The sequence below is a fragment of the Osmia lignaria genome, chromosome 2 (genome assembly GCF_051020975.1).
Source record: "Osmia lignaria lignaria isolate PbOS001 chromosome 2, iyOsmLign1, whole genome shotgun sequence".
NCBI lineage: Eukaryota > Metazoa > Arthropoda > Insecta > Hymenoptera > Megachilidae > Osmia > Osmia lignaria.
The window spans coordinates 7,452,967-7,471,083 of NC_135033.1; the positions used below are offsets into that span (position 1 = coordinate 7,452,967).

Genomic DNA, 18,117 nt, shown 5'->3' on the forward strand with positions numbered 1-18,117 from the left:
TTTATCAGAATTATAATTAGTACCGTTAAAAAAAATTGTAAAATCAGTACATGAAATAAGGATAATGAAAGGAAGCAGGAAAGAATAAGTTTGGTTCCCTTATGCAAAATGCAACATCATCAGGAATTAATACCAGCATCGCGAACAACAGTTCGACATCGTTTTATCGTCAGATCAGCTTATCTACCGGGTGTAACATAGATACGAGTTGACGACGTTTCCTGTTCGGGTGTTTCCCGTTAAGACGATAACCTTAATCGTCTACCAACGTAAAATTCCTAGTGGTCCTGCGAACAGCAGTGCTTCCAGGAATTCTATTAATTTATTTCCAGGCAGATTTCTGTCGCGTCTTTCTAGCAAGCTTACGTAAGAACGAGCTAGAAATGGCCGGTCTACAGTGTTTGGCAATTGAATGTAGGTCCATTTCGGAGTATTCCTTGCGTCATCTTCAATAATCCTCTAAATTAATGTCCCTTGATATCAAAAAATTTGCTGTGCCAATCGTGTCGCAATCCACTTTGTTTTCTTAAATCTTTATTCCTTTCTTTTAAACGTGTATAAATTTTGATATTTTCTTTGCCTAAAAAATGGCCACTTTAAGTTAGGTTCTTCGTAGTTTTTTTATTATTTTATTTTCAATTTATTTTCCATTACAAATTCTTTTCCAGTAATTATTAGCAAATTGGAAAAAAATATTATAACTTACTTACCTGAAAGAGAAAGAGATATTACTTTAGGAACCAAAACAAAATTTTTAAATGTAATTTTCTAAATGTAACTGAAGTGTGATATTTATTGATTAACATTTCAATCTTTCACACAAGTGGTAGATTTCATGCACTTGGCATACGCCGAAAAATATATTTAACAGACGAGGTACTCAATTCAATTTAAGTATCGAATGTTTCGGCTTCTTTCATCAATATAATGTTTCAGTGTTTATTAAGAACCAGTTTATAAGTCGACGACTGGTTACAAACTGGTTCTGAATATTCCAAATTATTCTACAATGTGGTCGAGTTCCAAATCAGTGATTAAGTTTCGTTCTTGGACTTTAATTTTTCACGTACATATTAAAACTGATTATGAAAACAATGTACCTTGAAATCGTTTTTTTTTGTCGGTAGATTGACGATTAAATAATATATCGAGCAAAATGTACAATAATAATATCTGTCCTTATCGGACATCGATAGAATGGAATTAAACGTCTCCACAGTTCAACGTTAATCGTGCAACATTCTAATCAGGCTTATCGAAATATCAGATGGCCGATATCCATGTACAATAATTGAACCTCTTTCCGAATTAGATAATCCACAGATTGATACGTTTTAACGATTATGTTACGTAAATCAATTTCTTTCAGTTATTCTAGAAAAAGTGCAAATTTCATCGTTTATAAAAATAAAACTTCCTTTCTATTTTTAATTAAAATTAAAATTATTTTTAATTAATTTTACTAAATATTTACAGCAGAAATTCTATGGAAGGAATATTCCCATTTGAAACGATTCATTTTAGATCATTTTTAGTATCAAACATTAATGAATCAAAGAACAAAGATTTTCATATATTTTTGTTAAAATTTTAAGAAAGCTCTGTGAAATTCTATGCAGGTATTTTTCATATTAATTAATTTGTCAAAGATTGACTCTCGTGTTGTAAAAAAATAGGAATAGTGTTAAGTATAAATTTTTTAAAATTACCCCTTATTGAATAAACAATTAAAAAGCACATATCTACATGACATTGCATCAAAGGATCATGATAAATCAACAGTAGCGTTATAAACTGGAATGGTGATCTACGATGTAGAGCCAGATAGAAACACCATTATAAATGTTAATAAGATTTAATATACAGAATGTCGATACAATGGCGTGTCAGTAAGACAGAATAAGGTACGATCAGGAAAAAGGGCCGAGAAAAATTCAACGTACATTTGATGTATCGGCTTTACTGGCCGGATAGATGGATTACAATCATTCCGGTAGCTGGGGTGGTCAAATACCGTGACCATGCGTGCCCTGAACCTATCCTCCGACTATACATATACGCACGATTGACTATAGTTTGTTGGGCAAAATAATAATATATTCTTGATACACCATTTTTCAATATATTGAAAATCATACACAGTAAATTATAGAATGATTGATGTCTTAAGGTAAAATTCTATTTAAAAAGGTCAGGTGAATTTTATATAAAGGAAATGTTTAATTGAAAACCTTTAATTATAAAATATATCGTAAACGAAATAAGGGATGGTAGCAAAGATTAATCATTGGAACATTTGGCAAACTTTTTGACGTTTCTGTACGAAACATTCGCCACACTGACGGGACGGTATTATATTCTAAGTAATTATGTGATAGAACTGGAAAGTTGAAATTCATTTGCCGCAGATCCCCGCTATTATGTACGAATTGCCTTTCCTGGATTTACCCTTCAATTTTTAACAGCGGAAACCACATGCTTGTTACACCGTAAAAAGAATCGTAAAAGGGGAACAGTCGATTTAAACGTGTGGCAAACACCACATAATACCACTGAATTCCTTTCCAAATTAAATTCTTCCTGATCTAAGTAACAAATTTAGGGGACAAATTAGAGGTAACTAAAATTGACTTTGATTTTGTTTTTCGAAAAATATACATAAAATATGAGACATTAGGAAAATAATATCTATTCTTTATCCTTTTTATTTTTAATTTATTAAAGGTATGCAGAAATATGCTAACGAATTATTTCAATAAAACTGTTTCATTCTTTTTTTTATTTACCATATTATAAGGCAAAGTATTATACCTTGAAAATAGTACCTACAATGCAACATTAGAACACAAATTAAAACCACCCCCTTCCCTAAAAAAATTCATGATAAAAATTCTTCATTATGTAAGGAAAACTAATTGCATTAATAACACTTCAAGTAAGGTATACACTTACAAAAGTGTATAAAAGTTCGAGACAGAAATAAAAATGAATTGCATTATTAACCTGGAATAGAAATTCAATATTTAACAACTTTTTAATAAATCATTTTATATGTAGGTAATTTATTAACTTTTAGTTGGTCCTGGAAGAGTGTATTCCTGGAGAACCAAATGGTAGGAATATGATAAAGATTTGAACGGTTCACAAGGGTTAAAAGTTTCTCATAACAAAGAGGTCGACTGATCAATGGAGATGCGGTCTTATTGCACTGAATGCCAGAATGTGAACGTAGTCGTAGCACAGGAAGAAGGCATGGGCACATCCGTATCGTGGTCAGAAACCCGTGACCCCCCGTACGTACACGTGTAAACGTATATACGTCCATCCACGCAACACGTACGATCCGCGGTTTTACCAAGGATTATCTCCCAACCCCTCTCTACTATCACTACTGCCCCGTTTAGCGTTCTGAAATTTTAGAGTGGCGAATTTATATACAGTGTGACATGAAAATAGGTATTCAAACTTACTTCTAAACTATTTTTTAATTATGCCAAAATTTTATTATTGATGACACGCACTGCCATTATCCCTTTTCTTTATTTTTAACTAGAAGTTATTTGTACACTGTATTACAATATTTTTAAAATTATACATACTATAATATCCATAGGACATATGTGTGACGCTGATAGCGAAAGTTTACATAAGTTTTCAAGAATAAAGGAAAATTAATTTTTCTAATTACTATTATATTATTAATATTTCTGTAACATAATTACAATGGGATAAATTTGTCTCTGTTATCTTACGTTGTTCACGCTTAACATGATTACCCTTGGGGCCACCAGTGACCGCCGCGCCTCATACATAATGTATCCAATAGTTTATTCAAAAAAAAAAAGAAAAAAAATGGTGAATGAGATAATATTATACTAATAATACATGATAACAAAATCAAGACTTAAATTTGAAAATTAATTATCAAAATTTTTAACCCTTTGAGAATGATAAACTCATATATGCATTCAAAGAAAATTATTATGATGGCTTCATACTTCATATACACCTCTTATTTAATTTAATTTGAATAAAAAATATTTCGTGGCACATAACATCAGTTTGCTCTTCAAAGGATTAATAATCGGAATTACTATATTATGTTCATTGTCACGGAGGCTATGAAGATGTTAATTAATTATCAAGGCACAATTAATTTCGTACAAACTTGCTATTCTAAGATGTGACGGAAAATGGGCAAACTGATATCAGGAAACTAACTAGGTGATGAGTTGAAAGTACCCAAGAGGGCAGAAACTGATAGGGTGGCCAATTGGCTGTGTAATGTAGAAAGGGGTTACTTCTGCTACTCATGGATACTAATCTTGTCATACTACCATGATCATTCCTCTTAATGTATATATTCAATTTAAAGAATTATTTTCAATAATTTTACTTAACCCTTTATTATAGAATATTTCATAATTATAAAACGGTTCATAGTTTTTACAGCTTCTGGTTATTGAATTAAGACCATTTAATGTTTTCAATACTTTTCTAGTTTCTATAATAGTAAAATTAAGAAGTATAAGTGAACTTTAATGACAAAGTTCATTAACAAAGTTCCAAGTGCCCATGTATTTGTTCATGAATTCAAAGAAATTAATAATAATAATTACCTGTATTTGGTCTGGTTTCGTATTAGCAGCCATCCATGCCTCTACAAACGTGTCCATAGCGCTCTGAAAATCCATTCCCTCGTAAAGAGTTCCTCAATAATTCGGAGACTCGAAAGTCACCGTCATTTTTAATCTCACACTGTCATTTATTGTTTCTTGCGATGGTTATCACCGATTTCTATCCCTACTTGTTTTTTAATTCTTTACACCTTGATTTTTAATACATTTCGCGAGATTCAAATCACAGGCGAGTCGATAACTCAACGCCTGTTATATCTCTAATTTATTACCATCATTGTACGTTTATTCAAATGTCTTAATTGAGAGACTGCCGTGGAAGCTTTTATCGCGCGGTTATTGGTCATTAAGAACGAATTATATTAATATCGTTGGATGGTAAAACCGATTAGATCACCGGATCAATAACGGGCCGCACTTACGGACTAGATCGCAAAGAATGATTTTGCACACACGTGGACGCGACTCGACAACTGATTTCACGCTAATCTTACATTTTTACCTATTTTATACATAGTTCACTATTCATTCAAAATCACTTTGCCAATAAACATATACACACTGGAAGAAATGTCTGAAGGAAAGACACTCGAAGATAACTTCAGCCTTTCTTTTCTCAAAAATCTGGCAAATATTCAACATTTTCATTCAAGAAGAAATGTTTCAGTCGGTTTCATCAATTTTCAAAAAGTGTCTGAATCACTTGGAACGATCGATAACACACCAATAATTGTCAGTCATTTAAATGTCATTCGAAGAACACTGATCTCAATTTTCATTTTTTTTTTCTCGAAAAAATAAAAATAAAAAATAAAAATGTATGAATTCACCGTTATAGGATTTTTAAGAATAGATTAAGAAGAGCATCGTGCACGATGCTCGGGGTGAAAAAAAATTTGCACGAATCGCGAGAACAACACGTTCACATGGGACGGCGTTCGAGGCGCGACTGTGCGTGCCAAGGCGTCGCGGCGCTGGTTCTGCCCCTACGACGCCCTACCTACCGTCGTAGTCACCCCACCACCTCGGCGCGACCAGCATCGCCCACAGCCGAGGACCATCCTGGTCCTCACGCGGATGGGGTTCACCCTCAAACCCTCTAGAACTACCTTCGTCATCCTTCCAGCTTCCCGTCTTTCTCCTTTCTTCTTCTTCTATCCCCCTTCCTGATCCTTTTATCCTTCTCTATCGCTCATCCATTACTTCTTTTTCACTTCTTCATTTTCTTTCTTCATCTATTCGACGACCAATCTATTTTCATTTTTCCTTCTCCTCTTTGTCTATCCGATATTTTTCTTTATTTTCTTTTCTTTCACGCTTCGCTTTAATCACCCCTTTCATACTCCTCTGTCTGTCTATAATCTTTTGTCTCGTTCTTGTCGGTTTCCACTTATCTGTTGGTCGGTTTCTCCGTCTTTCTCGCTCGTCTCCCACTTCTGGTCCGGGAGCTAGTTTTCCGGTATCCCCTGTTCCCTCCTTGGCCCGGTACCGCTTTCATTCCGGGGGTGTGGCTAAAGATAAGATGCCACGTACACCGCTGCACCTGGTGCACCTGTGTATCTGCAACACGCTGCACAGTGCTACCCATCGTGGACGGAGATCAGGGGCCGGAGTAAGGAGAATAAATCTTGGGAGGAAGGAATCTCGTACGTAACCATTTATTCCCAATGATTTCTTATAAATAATAGTTTTAATAAATTGAGACTGTTTCTTCAGCGATAATCTGAAAGTAAATCATTCTTTTTGGACAAACGAATTTTCAATGTTTTCTCGTTTATGAGCTCTACGAATTTCCTCTTTAGTGTTCTAGAGGTAATAGTAGAAATTTTTGATTATTGTATCTTTACTAAACGAAAATTATGAAAGAGCTTCATATTTCGAAAGAATAATTCTTAAAGGAACAGTGTAAATTTTAGTATATAAAGATAAATTTTAGTAAATTAAAATTGCAGTTTTCTCCATAGTCCGCCTTCCGAGGATTAGTCACGAAAGAATTAAAACCTCTTATAAGAATTTTGAGTTTCTTATGACGATATTTTTATTCGTGTTATGTTCAAATGAAAATATTTTACGAATGCATAATTATTGCAGAGGATCACGAATGTTCCACTTTTGTATCAATACTGGTCCTTTGATCTTTAGGTAAATTAAAGTGTAATTAAAGCTGGTTACTGAATATTCACTCGTGATACACATTCCATCTCTCCTATGTTTTATGAATCAATGTTTGAAAAAATAGTAATAAACTCCTTGAAAATAACTTTGAATATTTTAGTATATTTATCGATAATGTGTATAGATATGAACTTGACGTTTTAATCAATTATTTGTACATTTAATTAATAAAAATGTCCTAATTCATTTCTTCTCTACATGAAGTATATACAAAAAGGAACGATGTACAAATGCAATATTGTTCATTTTAAAATAATGAACATTTCTGTTAAGAGAAGAATTGTTTCTTGCACATTTTAAGGTGAAATATTTTATCAACCCTACAGCACATATAATTTTAAAAAATATATAATTTGTCATTTGTTGAATAATACTATTCCGACGCTTCAAACTTTGATTAATTAAAGAAATGCTATCAAGGGTAATTATTGCTTTTTATAATATTAGAAAAAATTGAAATTTGTTTTCCAGTGACATATCCTAAAATTATAAAACAAGTTGTGTGTACCACTGAAAGAAATTTAATTGCATTTTTATAAAAAACAATGTTGAATGAAATCATAATACATAGTAAATAATTATCTACTTTAGAAATTCTCTCTGAACTAATGCTGTATGGGTTCTTTTGATAAACAGAACTTAAAGATCATACATTTTTTAAATCTTTATTACACGTATTCCAAAAATTTAGAAACTTTCTACAATTGACTTTCAACACCTCCGAAGTAACAATCACATATTTTAGGGTGACCTAATAATGGTTCGAAAATGAATCAATGACACTTGGCCAACATTTGTAACAGTCCACACGATATATTAACAGGTTGATTATATCTGTCGTGATGCTTCATATCAGTTCCGGTTTCCGCTGTATAAACTATGTAATAATGGTTGTCGTTTTCAACTGGCTCAACTATACAGTTTCTTGTTCATTATTTAAATTCGTTGTTATTTCTGCTTTCATTTACGAAGGTGTTCCAGTTATCAAATGACGTGTTGAATGTGAATGTCACGTTACCGTGCTTTATATTCGCTTAAACGAACCGGTAAAAAATCATTTAAATCAAGATTTCGATCAAACTTATTGATATCGATTTATGCGACTCGAAAGAAGCTAATCAGTCTGATCGGTCAACATAATCTCGACCGAGTCCCGATACTGTTAAGGTATTAGACTAGATAATCCCAGGATTAAGGGGAGTGCACGTCAGCTAATCCATTATTCACGTGACATCTGCCATTCAACATTCTCTATTACCACGAAAACCGTGTACGTATATTCGCAATTTCTATTTTTTGCATAATTTATTTTCGGCTTACCAGAAATTTCCATTAACACTTGAACGATGAATCATTGGATCATTTAACACTGGACAAATCGATGTTGGATGCAATTAAATTGAAAATAAGTTGGAAATAGAATAGAAAAGAAGAAAAATAATAATTATTCGATTAAATTAGATTATTACTTAACCCCTTTCACTAAAGGCACATTTCAATCAAAAATTCATCACTGTGTATGTGATAACAATCACGATTCTATAATTAAAATCTTGTAAATTAATTATTCATTATCTATGCTGTTTTTATTGATTATCTCTCAGCTGTTTAAAACAAATAAAATTTGTTACTTTAACCCTTGTGCACTGTTCAGAATACTGTTATACTCATTCAAGTACCTTTTCCTTCAGTACATTTCATACAAATTTTATTAAAAATTCTCATTTTAGGTCAGTGCACAAAGGATATATTTACACAATTTTGTTTGAAGTTTTTATGTTACCATTCATTTTGCTGCAAACATGCTTGTTTTAGCTGGAAACAACGGAAATACGCGATGCTTACCATACATCAGCTTAAGTCGCCGAAAATCTTCTTCCGGGCAAATTCCTCGTGACAGATTGGAAAAATCGGGAGATTTCGTTCAGCGATACAACATTCTACACTTCTCAAATCCGATTGTAGATGTCGAAAGGACGAGCTGAGACGATGGTATGGATTTTTGTGACACGTGTTAAAAATTCTGTGCATTTTTACAATATTTTATTTTAAACAGTTAAATAACAAGGAGAATGAATAATACATATATAAAGTGTCAATTTAAACTTTTGGTATTCTTTAAGTTGATTTATACTATTTATGGTCGAATACATTTTCCATTCCGTCAAATTAGTAATTATTGCCTGAAGAGATAATTTTGATTGCAACTGTTTTTTTTTACATTCTATAGTCATTAGTAATATTTATCTCAAGTAATAATTTTTGGAAGATTAATAAAATGTTTCTACGTCTGCATTTGTTCATTTATAAAATTAAATAGAACTTTTACTAATTTTCCAAAATTTCAACATAAACCATATGGATAAAACTATTATATTATAAAGAAATAACATTTTCAGAAAACAAAAAACTAACAAAATTCTATTATTTAACTGTCTAGTCCTCTTAAAGACAGAACCACGATGACCCTCAAGTTCGAATCCAGCCCCAAAATAAGGTATCCGTTCTCTGTCAATTAGAAATCCAGTTTCACGTCGGTGTACGGTATATTCCTATTTCCCATGGTAACCCATCCTTATCGGAACGCTGAAGCCAATAAAGCATCCAGCAGGCTTTACCTCAAAACTTCCCTGCCGCATCCTCATCCCCGCACGATGCACTCTTCCAGCCATCCCCATTCAAACGAGACGGCACACGTGTACCCACTTGCATGCACGAACCAACCGATCCGACTGTTCTATACGCATCGTCATCCTTGTAAAAAAGGAAGAGAAGGGTGTAATGATTGCATCCGCGAATGCCGGGCATGCAATCTGTGTGCAAAGTGGACCGAAGTTCGAGCTATGGAAGGGTGGCGGAGACCGAAAGGAGAGAAGGTAGGTTAAGGGTGGGAGAGGAAAAAAAGAGATAGAAAGGGGGATGGATCACGGGATGGAAGGACTAGGAGGTCTCGTTGAACCCACGGAGAGGGGTTTACTGGTCGAAGTCTGAACGGTGACACGGTCTGGTCCGACTGTTTTCCAGAATCACCACGGTGGGTGGTAAAGCTACGCCATCGGGGCGTGTTCCAACGAAGCTTGCAGGCGGAGCTTTTGCCACTCACGCCTTCCGCCGAGTAGCTTTCGCATCGAACCGACGAACACACCGTCCCTCTCAACCCTCCGTGCAGGAGGGTACTTCCTCCTGGAAGCCACCCCCCTGATACGAACGGGAGCTATCCTTCTTTCCTCCTGTAGCTTTACCAAAAGCGACACGAGCTTTCTCCTTTCCTCGGCTTCTTTCTCTATATCTGTGCCCCGGTCTCGGTGTAGAAACAGGAAGATAATGTACACGCTTGTACGCGTGTTTGGACACACGCTGTCATTGGGAAAAACCGTGGAACGATGGCTAGCGAGCTTTCAGGAGATTCGAGATTTTTGAAGTGATTGGTGGGAGAGACAGATAGTGGGAGTGGGGGAAGAAACCGAAAGGGACGAGTAAGGCGAGGGTAACGTATGCCCGGAGCTAATTTGCCGAAGCTTACCCGGGAAATTACGAGCGCTCCACGCGATGCATCCGGAATATCCTTGCTTCTTCCTAACGACCGTCTTACGTTTCTTATTCTTGTGCAATTTTTAGGAGATTCATGTAGCTTTTTAATATAATTTGAGGGGGGAATTGTAAAATTTTCATTTCGTAAAGATTTAAATGAAATAGGAAAGCAGAATGATATAAGGGAAGAGATGAGGAAGGGTAATGAATGCGACTGGTAAAGAATCGGGTGTTAAAGATAGAAACTGAACTGGGTTCCTTAATGTATGCAACCAGATAAGTACTTCTGCGGAATGTTTGAAATAGATGCCATGCTAAAGGAATATAACAGAAACAGCCGGAAAATTGATAAATAATAATGTTTCTAAAATGAAGAAATAAAAGAAGCTAAAAATACCAGACGAAAATTATAAAAAATAAAAAATCTGAAGGTATAGGTTTTACTAATTTCAAATGCTACTAAAATTTAAAGTAGTAATTAAGAAATAGTAATTATGAATAATTAAATTTAAGATAGTAATTGAGAAACAGTAACGAAATTTAAAATAATTAATTTATTCCTAATACACCATACCAAAGTTTTATCAAAATCAATACATCCCACTTAAACAACATCCCTTATCGCTAAATATTTCCTATCGTTTTAAACAAATCAAAAGCGTACATATCTTCAATATCAAACTGATCTGTTTTCTCCCTGGTTCAATTACCAGAAGGGGCAATAAAAATGGCGGCAGCCGTCGAATTTAAATTTCGTAGACGTATCTGGAGATACGAGCAATAAAGAAAAACTGTCTGAAATAGAATCTGAAATAAGAACATGAAATATACACTCTTTCGGCGAACTTACATACGGTACACGCCGCGAGATCCGTCGAGCATGTGGTCTGGAAGCGTTAAGATACAAATTGAAAACCATTTAGCAAATCTCTCCCGTCGTTCGAAGTGTTAATAAATTCAGGTTTACGAGGGTCGGAGGGGTTACGTTATGGATCTACGAGCGTCGTTGCGTTAACTCACATAAAAGCGGTCGCGTCTCCGAGTGTGTAAAAAGGATCTTCTCTGGGAACGGAACACCATGAAAGCTCGTGGAAAATGCTTCGTGTCATCGGTGCAAGACCTTTTTTCTCGCTCGAACGAACACAGAACTTCTCTTACATATTATACAGAAATATAAGAAGTAGAAAAATCTTAATAAAAGATTATTAATGTGCTTGAAATTTAATAATTATTAATATAAGTACAGCGTCGTCTTATTATTAATAAAGTTAAATAAAAAAAAATCCAATCTAAAAATTCTAAACATAATATTCGAGTGTGAATAGTATATTTTCAAAGAATTTTTGAAGAATTAATTAAAGCATTAGAAATGAATTGTTACGTATGAGATTCAGTCTTTCTAGATTAATAAAAAAATTGTGTAGTCTTTCGGTATTTCAAAATTCTACATTTCATATGCTAGGAAGAGTATAAGTTGATCTATCCATAACCAGCTCCTATCCTCTTTCCCCGAGTTCCTTTATCTCCTTGTCGGATGGAAATGATAGCGAATTTAATACAGCTTCATTCAATAAACTCGTCGTATACATACTCATCGTCGTGTCACTAAATTCTAATTCGATGTAGAGTTGTACGTCGTAATCCTCTGACTACGTCGTACGGTTGGGTCCTTTGAGGGTGAAAACGTTTCCGAGAGTACAAACGATGAGAGGAGGCGAGGAGCGGAGCGGTGACGGATAGGTATATTTCGTAGTTTGCCGAAAATCTGTAGTTATAATACACCGTAATAGGGGAAACAGGGGATTCGTGTAGGAGTATCGAGGAAATATGATCTGTAAAATATCGCCAGGAAACTGTCCAACGACGAAAGTCGACAGGACGCGCATGCCACTGACAATCGACTCAAAGGTTAATGCGAGGTTTTGAAATTTGGACAGAGGGAGAACTTACCAACGCAGGACATCGACGATGTCCCTTTGCGTTATTGAAGTGCGTCTGGCAGAGATTTAATGGTGTAAATTATATGAATGGAGTTTGCTCGTGCGGTACTCCACATCAAGCTGCTTAAACGATAATCGTAAACTATTCAAAGCTGACGGAGTTAAAAATTTTGGGAAAGAAAAACACTTATTCATAATTTCAAACATTTAATAGGAATATTTCTAATTAAGCGAATACAACATAGTACGTTTAAGTACAGACAGTAAATGCATAAGATAAGAAAGTAAGACTACACTTTAATTACTCTTTTTTGCCTCATAAATAAAACTCATACATAAATTTCTCATAAAAGGCAGCTTTAAGGCAAAAGGAAGGAGGCACGTTGCTGGTAATTCTAATTCGAAAAGATAACGTCCCGTTGGCACAGCGTATATTCCACTCTATTTGCGCCTAGTTAGGCAAGTTCGCTTTTCCAGGACCTTGCCTTTAACCCCCTCAACGACGTGGACGTAAGGCGATGCAGACGCGGCTTCTCTCCCCGGTTACTCCGCCATGGATGCGTTATATATCACGAAGAAAACTTTCAGCATAGATAACCTACTTGAGGAGTTAGCCCGCGTATATGCAAATTTCTGAATTATTATGCCGCGATGAGTATATTATGCGAGCTACCTCCACTCACCCTATCCCCCTTTCGGTCCTTCCACTTTTCGCTCAGTCTTTTTGTATCATTTCATTTCCAACATTTTCCATTTTATCCATTTTCTATTTCATGTAATAAAAATAAAAATCTGAAGAATATTAAAGGTAAAAATAAAAAAATTATTCGAATCACAATAGAATATAATAAAATAATTCAAAATTATTATTTAAAAAATTTCTGTAAAATGTTTGTCTGTCAACTAGAAAGAAATCAATTGATTCATCATTTATAATTGTTTCATTTCGATGTAAGGGGTGTAAGTAAGACTTCGATGAATAACAAACGAGCGAAGTCGCTGATGTTCGAAAGAAAAGACGATGCGCAACACTTTCTCCGGTTAATTGCGTTAATTGTGCCGGAGCAATATCAGGCGGTAATTAAGGCTGCGACGGCTAATTAAGTTCGAAGCAGAGACATCCGTCCGAGCACTATCACCCCTCCAACCCTCGTCTCGCAACAGGACACAAAGCTGCGGACTAACTGAATTTTCTTGAGCAACCAGGCGTCCATCAAAGATCACAGTACTCGAAGACCTCGCTACGCTTCTCGAAGGGCATAACCCCTTGGAATTTGGTTTTCTTCAATTTCTCGTTTACCGAAATCGTGTCTCTACTCTATCTACGAAACTTCATCTCTCGTGACTTTTTGTGGAATTTTCAAAATTCTTTTAAGTCATCGAATCAATTTTTGTGTATCAGTAATGAAATTTTTCTGCCCAGCGTATATTCCTCCTCAAAAATCATTTTTGTTATTAACGTGCCGAAACGATGTTAACTTTTGTCAAAGAAATACTCCCGCAAAAAAAAAGTTAAAAACTTCAAAGCAACGTTTTGTAATGCAATTGGCTTTAATCGGATTAACGTTGGCCCGATAGGGCTTAAAAAGAAAACAAAGGTAAAACGAATCGGTTAGGGAAAAAATGTTACGCGTGTTTATTCTTGTCGACGAAACTCTGGCTCGTCCGTGAGTATCCGTGACCTATAGCTAAACGCATCTAGTCTGTATACAGGGTGTACGCGATAAGTAATTCACTTACAGCTCTATTGAGTTAACCCTTGCTTCTGCAGTGCCTCCATTTAGCCTCTGAAACCCCTGTTTCGATGGTACTTCTGCTCTTCTACCTTCCTACCCTGTGCCCACTCCCCTCGCGCCCCCCATCGTCGATTACCCCTATATCATTTGGTTCTCACAATATTAAAATTGTCAGATTCTATGTGTATTTCGTACACCATGTATATGGTGCATACACGTGGGTGAATAGCAGTCTTATGAGTACTACCATCATCTCCCATTTCCAATTTCCGATTTCTATTAAATAATATTAATTTGATGTTAAAGAGATATTTCAATTTGGAAGTAGATTTCATAACTTTGTTCTTCTTAATAGAAAAATGTAAATTGTGAAATGGAGATTTTTATTAGGATTCGTAATTTTAATTATTAGACCGCCATATTTGTTTAGAAAAATGATTTGCTTGATAAAAATAAACATCATTGGATTCTATAAATTTTTGTTAATGATTCTTCAAGTAACAAATTCTATTTTTTCTAAAATTTGAGCTTACTCTTGGGAGGATCTAGAGAATCTACCTTAACACCTTGGGAAAATCTAGGATAAACCTAACATAGAACTCTTTTGCAACTTTCAACTAAAGAAATTTGTAATTCCTCCAAGGTAGAATTAGAAAAATTTTAAAAACAAAGTATACAGGTAAAAAGGTCGCAAATTAATTTATCGGTCTAATAGTTTCTAAACCCAATGTAACTTTTTATATGTTTCGGTTGTTTTTTTGGAAGTTTATGAGACAGCGTCTGATTGAGAATTTCCGAACGTTTGAAGAGGTAGAAATTGATATTCGATCAATTAAACGTCCAGGCTAAGGGAGGGATGAGAGAGAAAATCAAAAGGGGGCAGAAGAGAAAGGTAAACTTAAGCTAGAGAAGGATCGGGAAAGGGAGGAGGATAGAAGGACGAGGGCAAAAGGTTAGGTCATATTGCAGATAGGCAAAGTAAGTATCTACCTCGTCGAAACGTCGGTGTAAGACCACTTAGAGCAAGGGTTCGTCTCTTTGGGAAAGCTTATGGCGGGCCCTCAAAGTGGCCATTACGAGCCGATGGTTGGTCCACGGTGGTCTGTAGAAATCGACGGTCAGTATCGTCTCTTTCCTCCTCTACCCCTTACCGTACGACTTCTTCTTCCTATCCTCTCCATCTTGTTCTCTTCCGGTACCATTTACCAACCAAGTTATCCAATTAGGTGTGTCAAGAGGTATCGAATAATTATGGTGGTTTACACTGCCCGGTATTCCTACGAAACACTATCGGATCATAGAATCGGAAGTGTTTGTTGAAACACAACCATACATTAAAATTCTTTGTAATTTCTCACTGTACAAATCATCAACTCCTTTTATATAGGAATGTTAATGGCTAAATATGGTGACTTTTTTTAGGGATAGTCATCCAGCTGTTCTGTGGGATAACTACTAAATGTCCAGTTCGACAAATTGTAAAATTTGTAATAGAAAATATAATTAAAGAAGCAGTTACCACCTAAGCCTTGTTTTATGGGACTGGTTTATGTAACTTGACTGTGTAACGATTTGTCTAAGTTACTGAGTTTTCATATTTTTGTTAGTTTATATTATATTATATTAAGTGCATCTTACACCTCTTATATCCCTGCAATAATTCGTGCAACAATGTTGCAAAACGAGAAATCTGGTTTAAGCAAGTCAGCCCTTCCCCAGCAAGCATTTGGTGACCCCGCCAGAACGAAGAAACACAGGGCCTCCTGGAGTCGCAGGGGTCCAGAGCGGGGGCGCTGGGCGTCATTGCACGCGACTCCGAGGAGAGGCCGATACCGGGTGTGACCTCCGATATCGGCCAAGAAGATGGCAATTAAGGGGGCGGCGAACTATAGACCTCCCCCGGGAAGAAGTCCAAGCGCTCAAGACGTGGGAGGATCGGGCGTTATATTTAAGGTCCCAGAGCCTCCCTGCAACGTCGGTAAAGGTCACCGTGGTGGTTTTAGTGGGTAAAAATCCCACACTATCCATCGTCCCTCCCCCGAGGGTGCGACGGGTGTCTTTTAGAAGATTTCCACCACGTAAAAAAAAAAAAAAAAAAAAAACCAGATGCATTCTTGCATATTCTGTGATCCTGATACCAGGAGTGTATATCTAATTTATATATAAAAACTGATTCGAGCAAAGGTAAGTAAAGGGGTAAGTAATCTCCTAAGATAGCAACATTGTTGCGAGCGCGCAATCGCGGCCTCACGTTTTGCAACATTGTTGGCGCGCGGCGAGCATTTGCCTCACAGAATTTTCGCATCTTGTGATGCACTTGATATTCCGGGCGCGACATTGCTGCAAAACGTGAGGCCGCGGTTTCGTGGTCGCGACATTGTTGCGATCTCGCCGGTGTCGTCTTAGATTTGCAACATTGCAGCGGACGCGCAATCGCGGCCTCACGTTTTGCAACATTGTTGGCGCGCGGCGAGCAATTGCCTCACAGAATTTTCGCATCTTGTGATGCACTTGATATTCCGGGCGCAACATTGCTGCAAAACGTGAGGCCGCGGTTTCGTGGTCGCGACATTGTTGCGATCTCGCCGGTGTCGTCTTTGATTTGCAACATTGCAGCGGACGCGCAATCTTGGCCTCACGTTTTGCAACATTGTTGGCGCGCGGCGAGCAAGTGCCTCACAGAATTTTCGCAGCTTGTGATGCACTTGATCTTTCGGGCGCAACAATGTTGCAAATCGCGGGGCCGGTGTTGCGCGTTTTGCAACATTGTTGCGGCGTCACGAGAAGCTCAAATTCTCTGGCTACTTACCTTTATTTGCCTTTACTTGGCTGTACATATTTTTTTTTTTTTTTTTAACGTGGGGAAATCTTGCATAAGACCCCCCACCGTCCCCTGGAGGAGGGCGGTAGGGGAGTGTCAGATTCCTACTGACTAAAACCCCACGGCGACCGACAGTGGCGCTAAAGGAGGGCTCTGGGACCTTATGTATATTTCTCCGGAGCCCTCCACGCCTGGCATACAGATGCCCATTTCGAGGGAGGTCCAAACTGAGACCTCCCTCTGTTGTCTACAGTGTGGCCGATACTGGGGGTCGCACCCAGTACCGACTTGTCGGGCCGCGTGCAAAGGTACCAGGAGCCCCCACTCCTGACGCCAGCAACCCCGATGACCCCACCGGTGTTGGTGGCGAAGCCATCATATTTAGTATTGAGAGATGGGTTAAATGAACCTTCTCTTGCTGCTCCTGCAGTGAGAAATATCTTATTGACAATAAAATTACAAAAAATAATATAATTGTATTTATATTTATATATTAACTTATATGTGTATTTTAATAAGCGAATGTATAAAGTGAAAGGGTTCAAGTATATTCACCCTAATAAAAAGAAATCATAAAAATAATTATCCACAGTTTCTCCTCGTGATAAATGTCATGACTTTGGTTAATCTGGATTCTTTCCAAGACAATTGTGTTGAGACCAGAGGGAGTTTACGAAGAACAATATGATGCTTTAAAAAAGTGAATCTTCTTCATCGATCGAAAGAATTTTATAGGAGGCCGTAAGAGTGGCAGAGGGTATCCTAGGGTATTCGGCGGAAAGACACGTTTAAAGAATTAAAGTATCTAATGCGAAAGAAAGGTCTTCGAAGCCGCCGTTTGAAAGCATTGTCTGCTTAAGCCTGGCATTCAGTAGCCTCTCTTGCTCTCGCTCTTTCTTCTCGGGTATAAATTGCGAAAGATAAGATAGTACGCAGCGCCGGATCGCCGGATCGGTGGAGGGAGAAATAAGAAATTAAGAGAGAGTCTTAGAAGAGAATAAAGCTAAGAATTCAGGTGGTACAGGGACGATGGCTGAAGAGGAGAGGAAGAATCGGTGGAACAGAGAGAAGAAAGAAAACAGGAAGAGCGACAGAAGACGGAATGAACTGAAACCACCGCTGGCGCTCGCTTTCGGGCTTAAGTCCTCCCAGGGATTCTTACTCGCGCGTCATTTAACAAAACAATTAGAAGTTAACCCCTTCCTTCGTCCGTTCCTTCTTTTCTTTCGAATCTACGTACCAAAATTAAGCAGGCTTTCAACCCTTCCTAAGATCGA

General features: G+C 36.8%; 1 protein-coding gene across 2 annotated transcripts in view; it reads right to left on the reverse strand.

The window, feature by feature from the left end:
* Window positions 1-5,610, reverse strand: part of dve (SATB1_N and homeodomain domain-containing protein dve) — a 40,170-nt gene extending 34,560 nt beyond the window's left edge. For both annotated transcript variants that reach the window (XM_034329921.2, XM_034329920.2), the window contains exon 1: window positions 4,620-5,610. In XM_034329921.2, coding sequence (XP_034185812.1) covers window positions 4,620-4,694 — 75 coding nt within the window. In that variant the 5' untranslated portion in view covers window positions 4,695-5,610. The remainder of the gene's footprint in view (window positions 1-4,619) is intronic.
* Window positions 5,611-18,117: the final 12,507 nt, after the last annotated feature.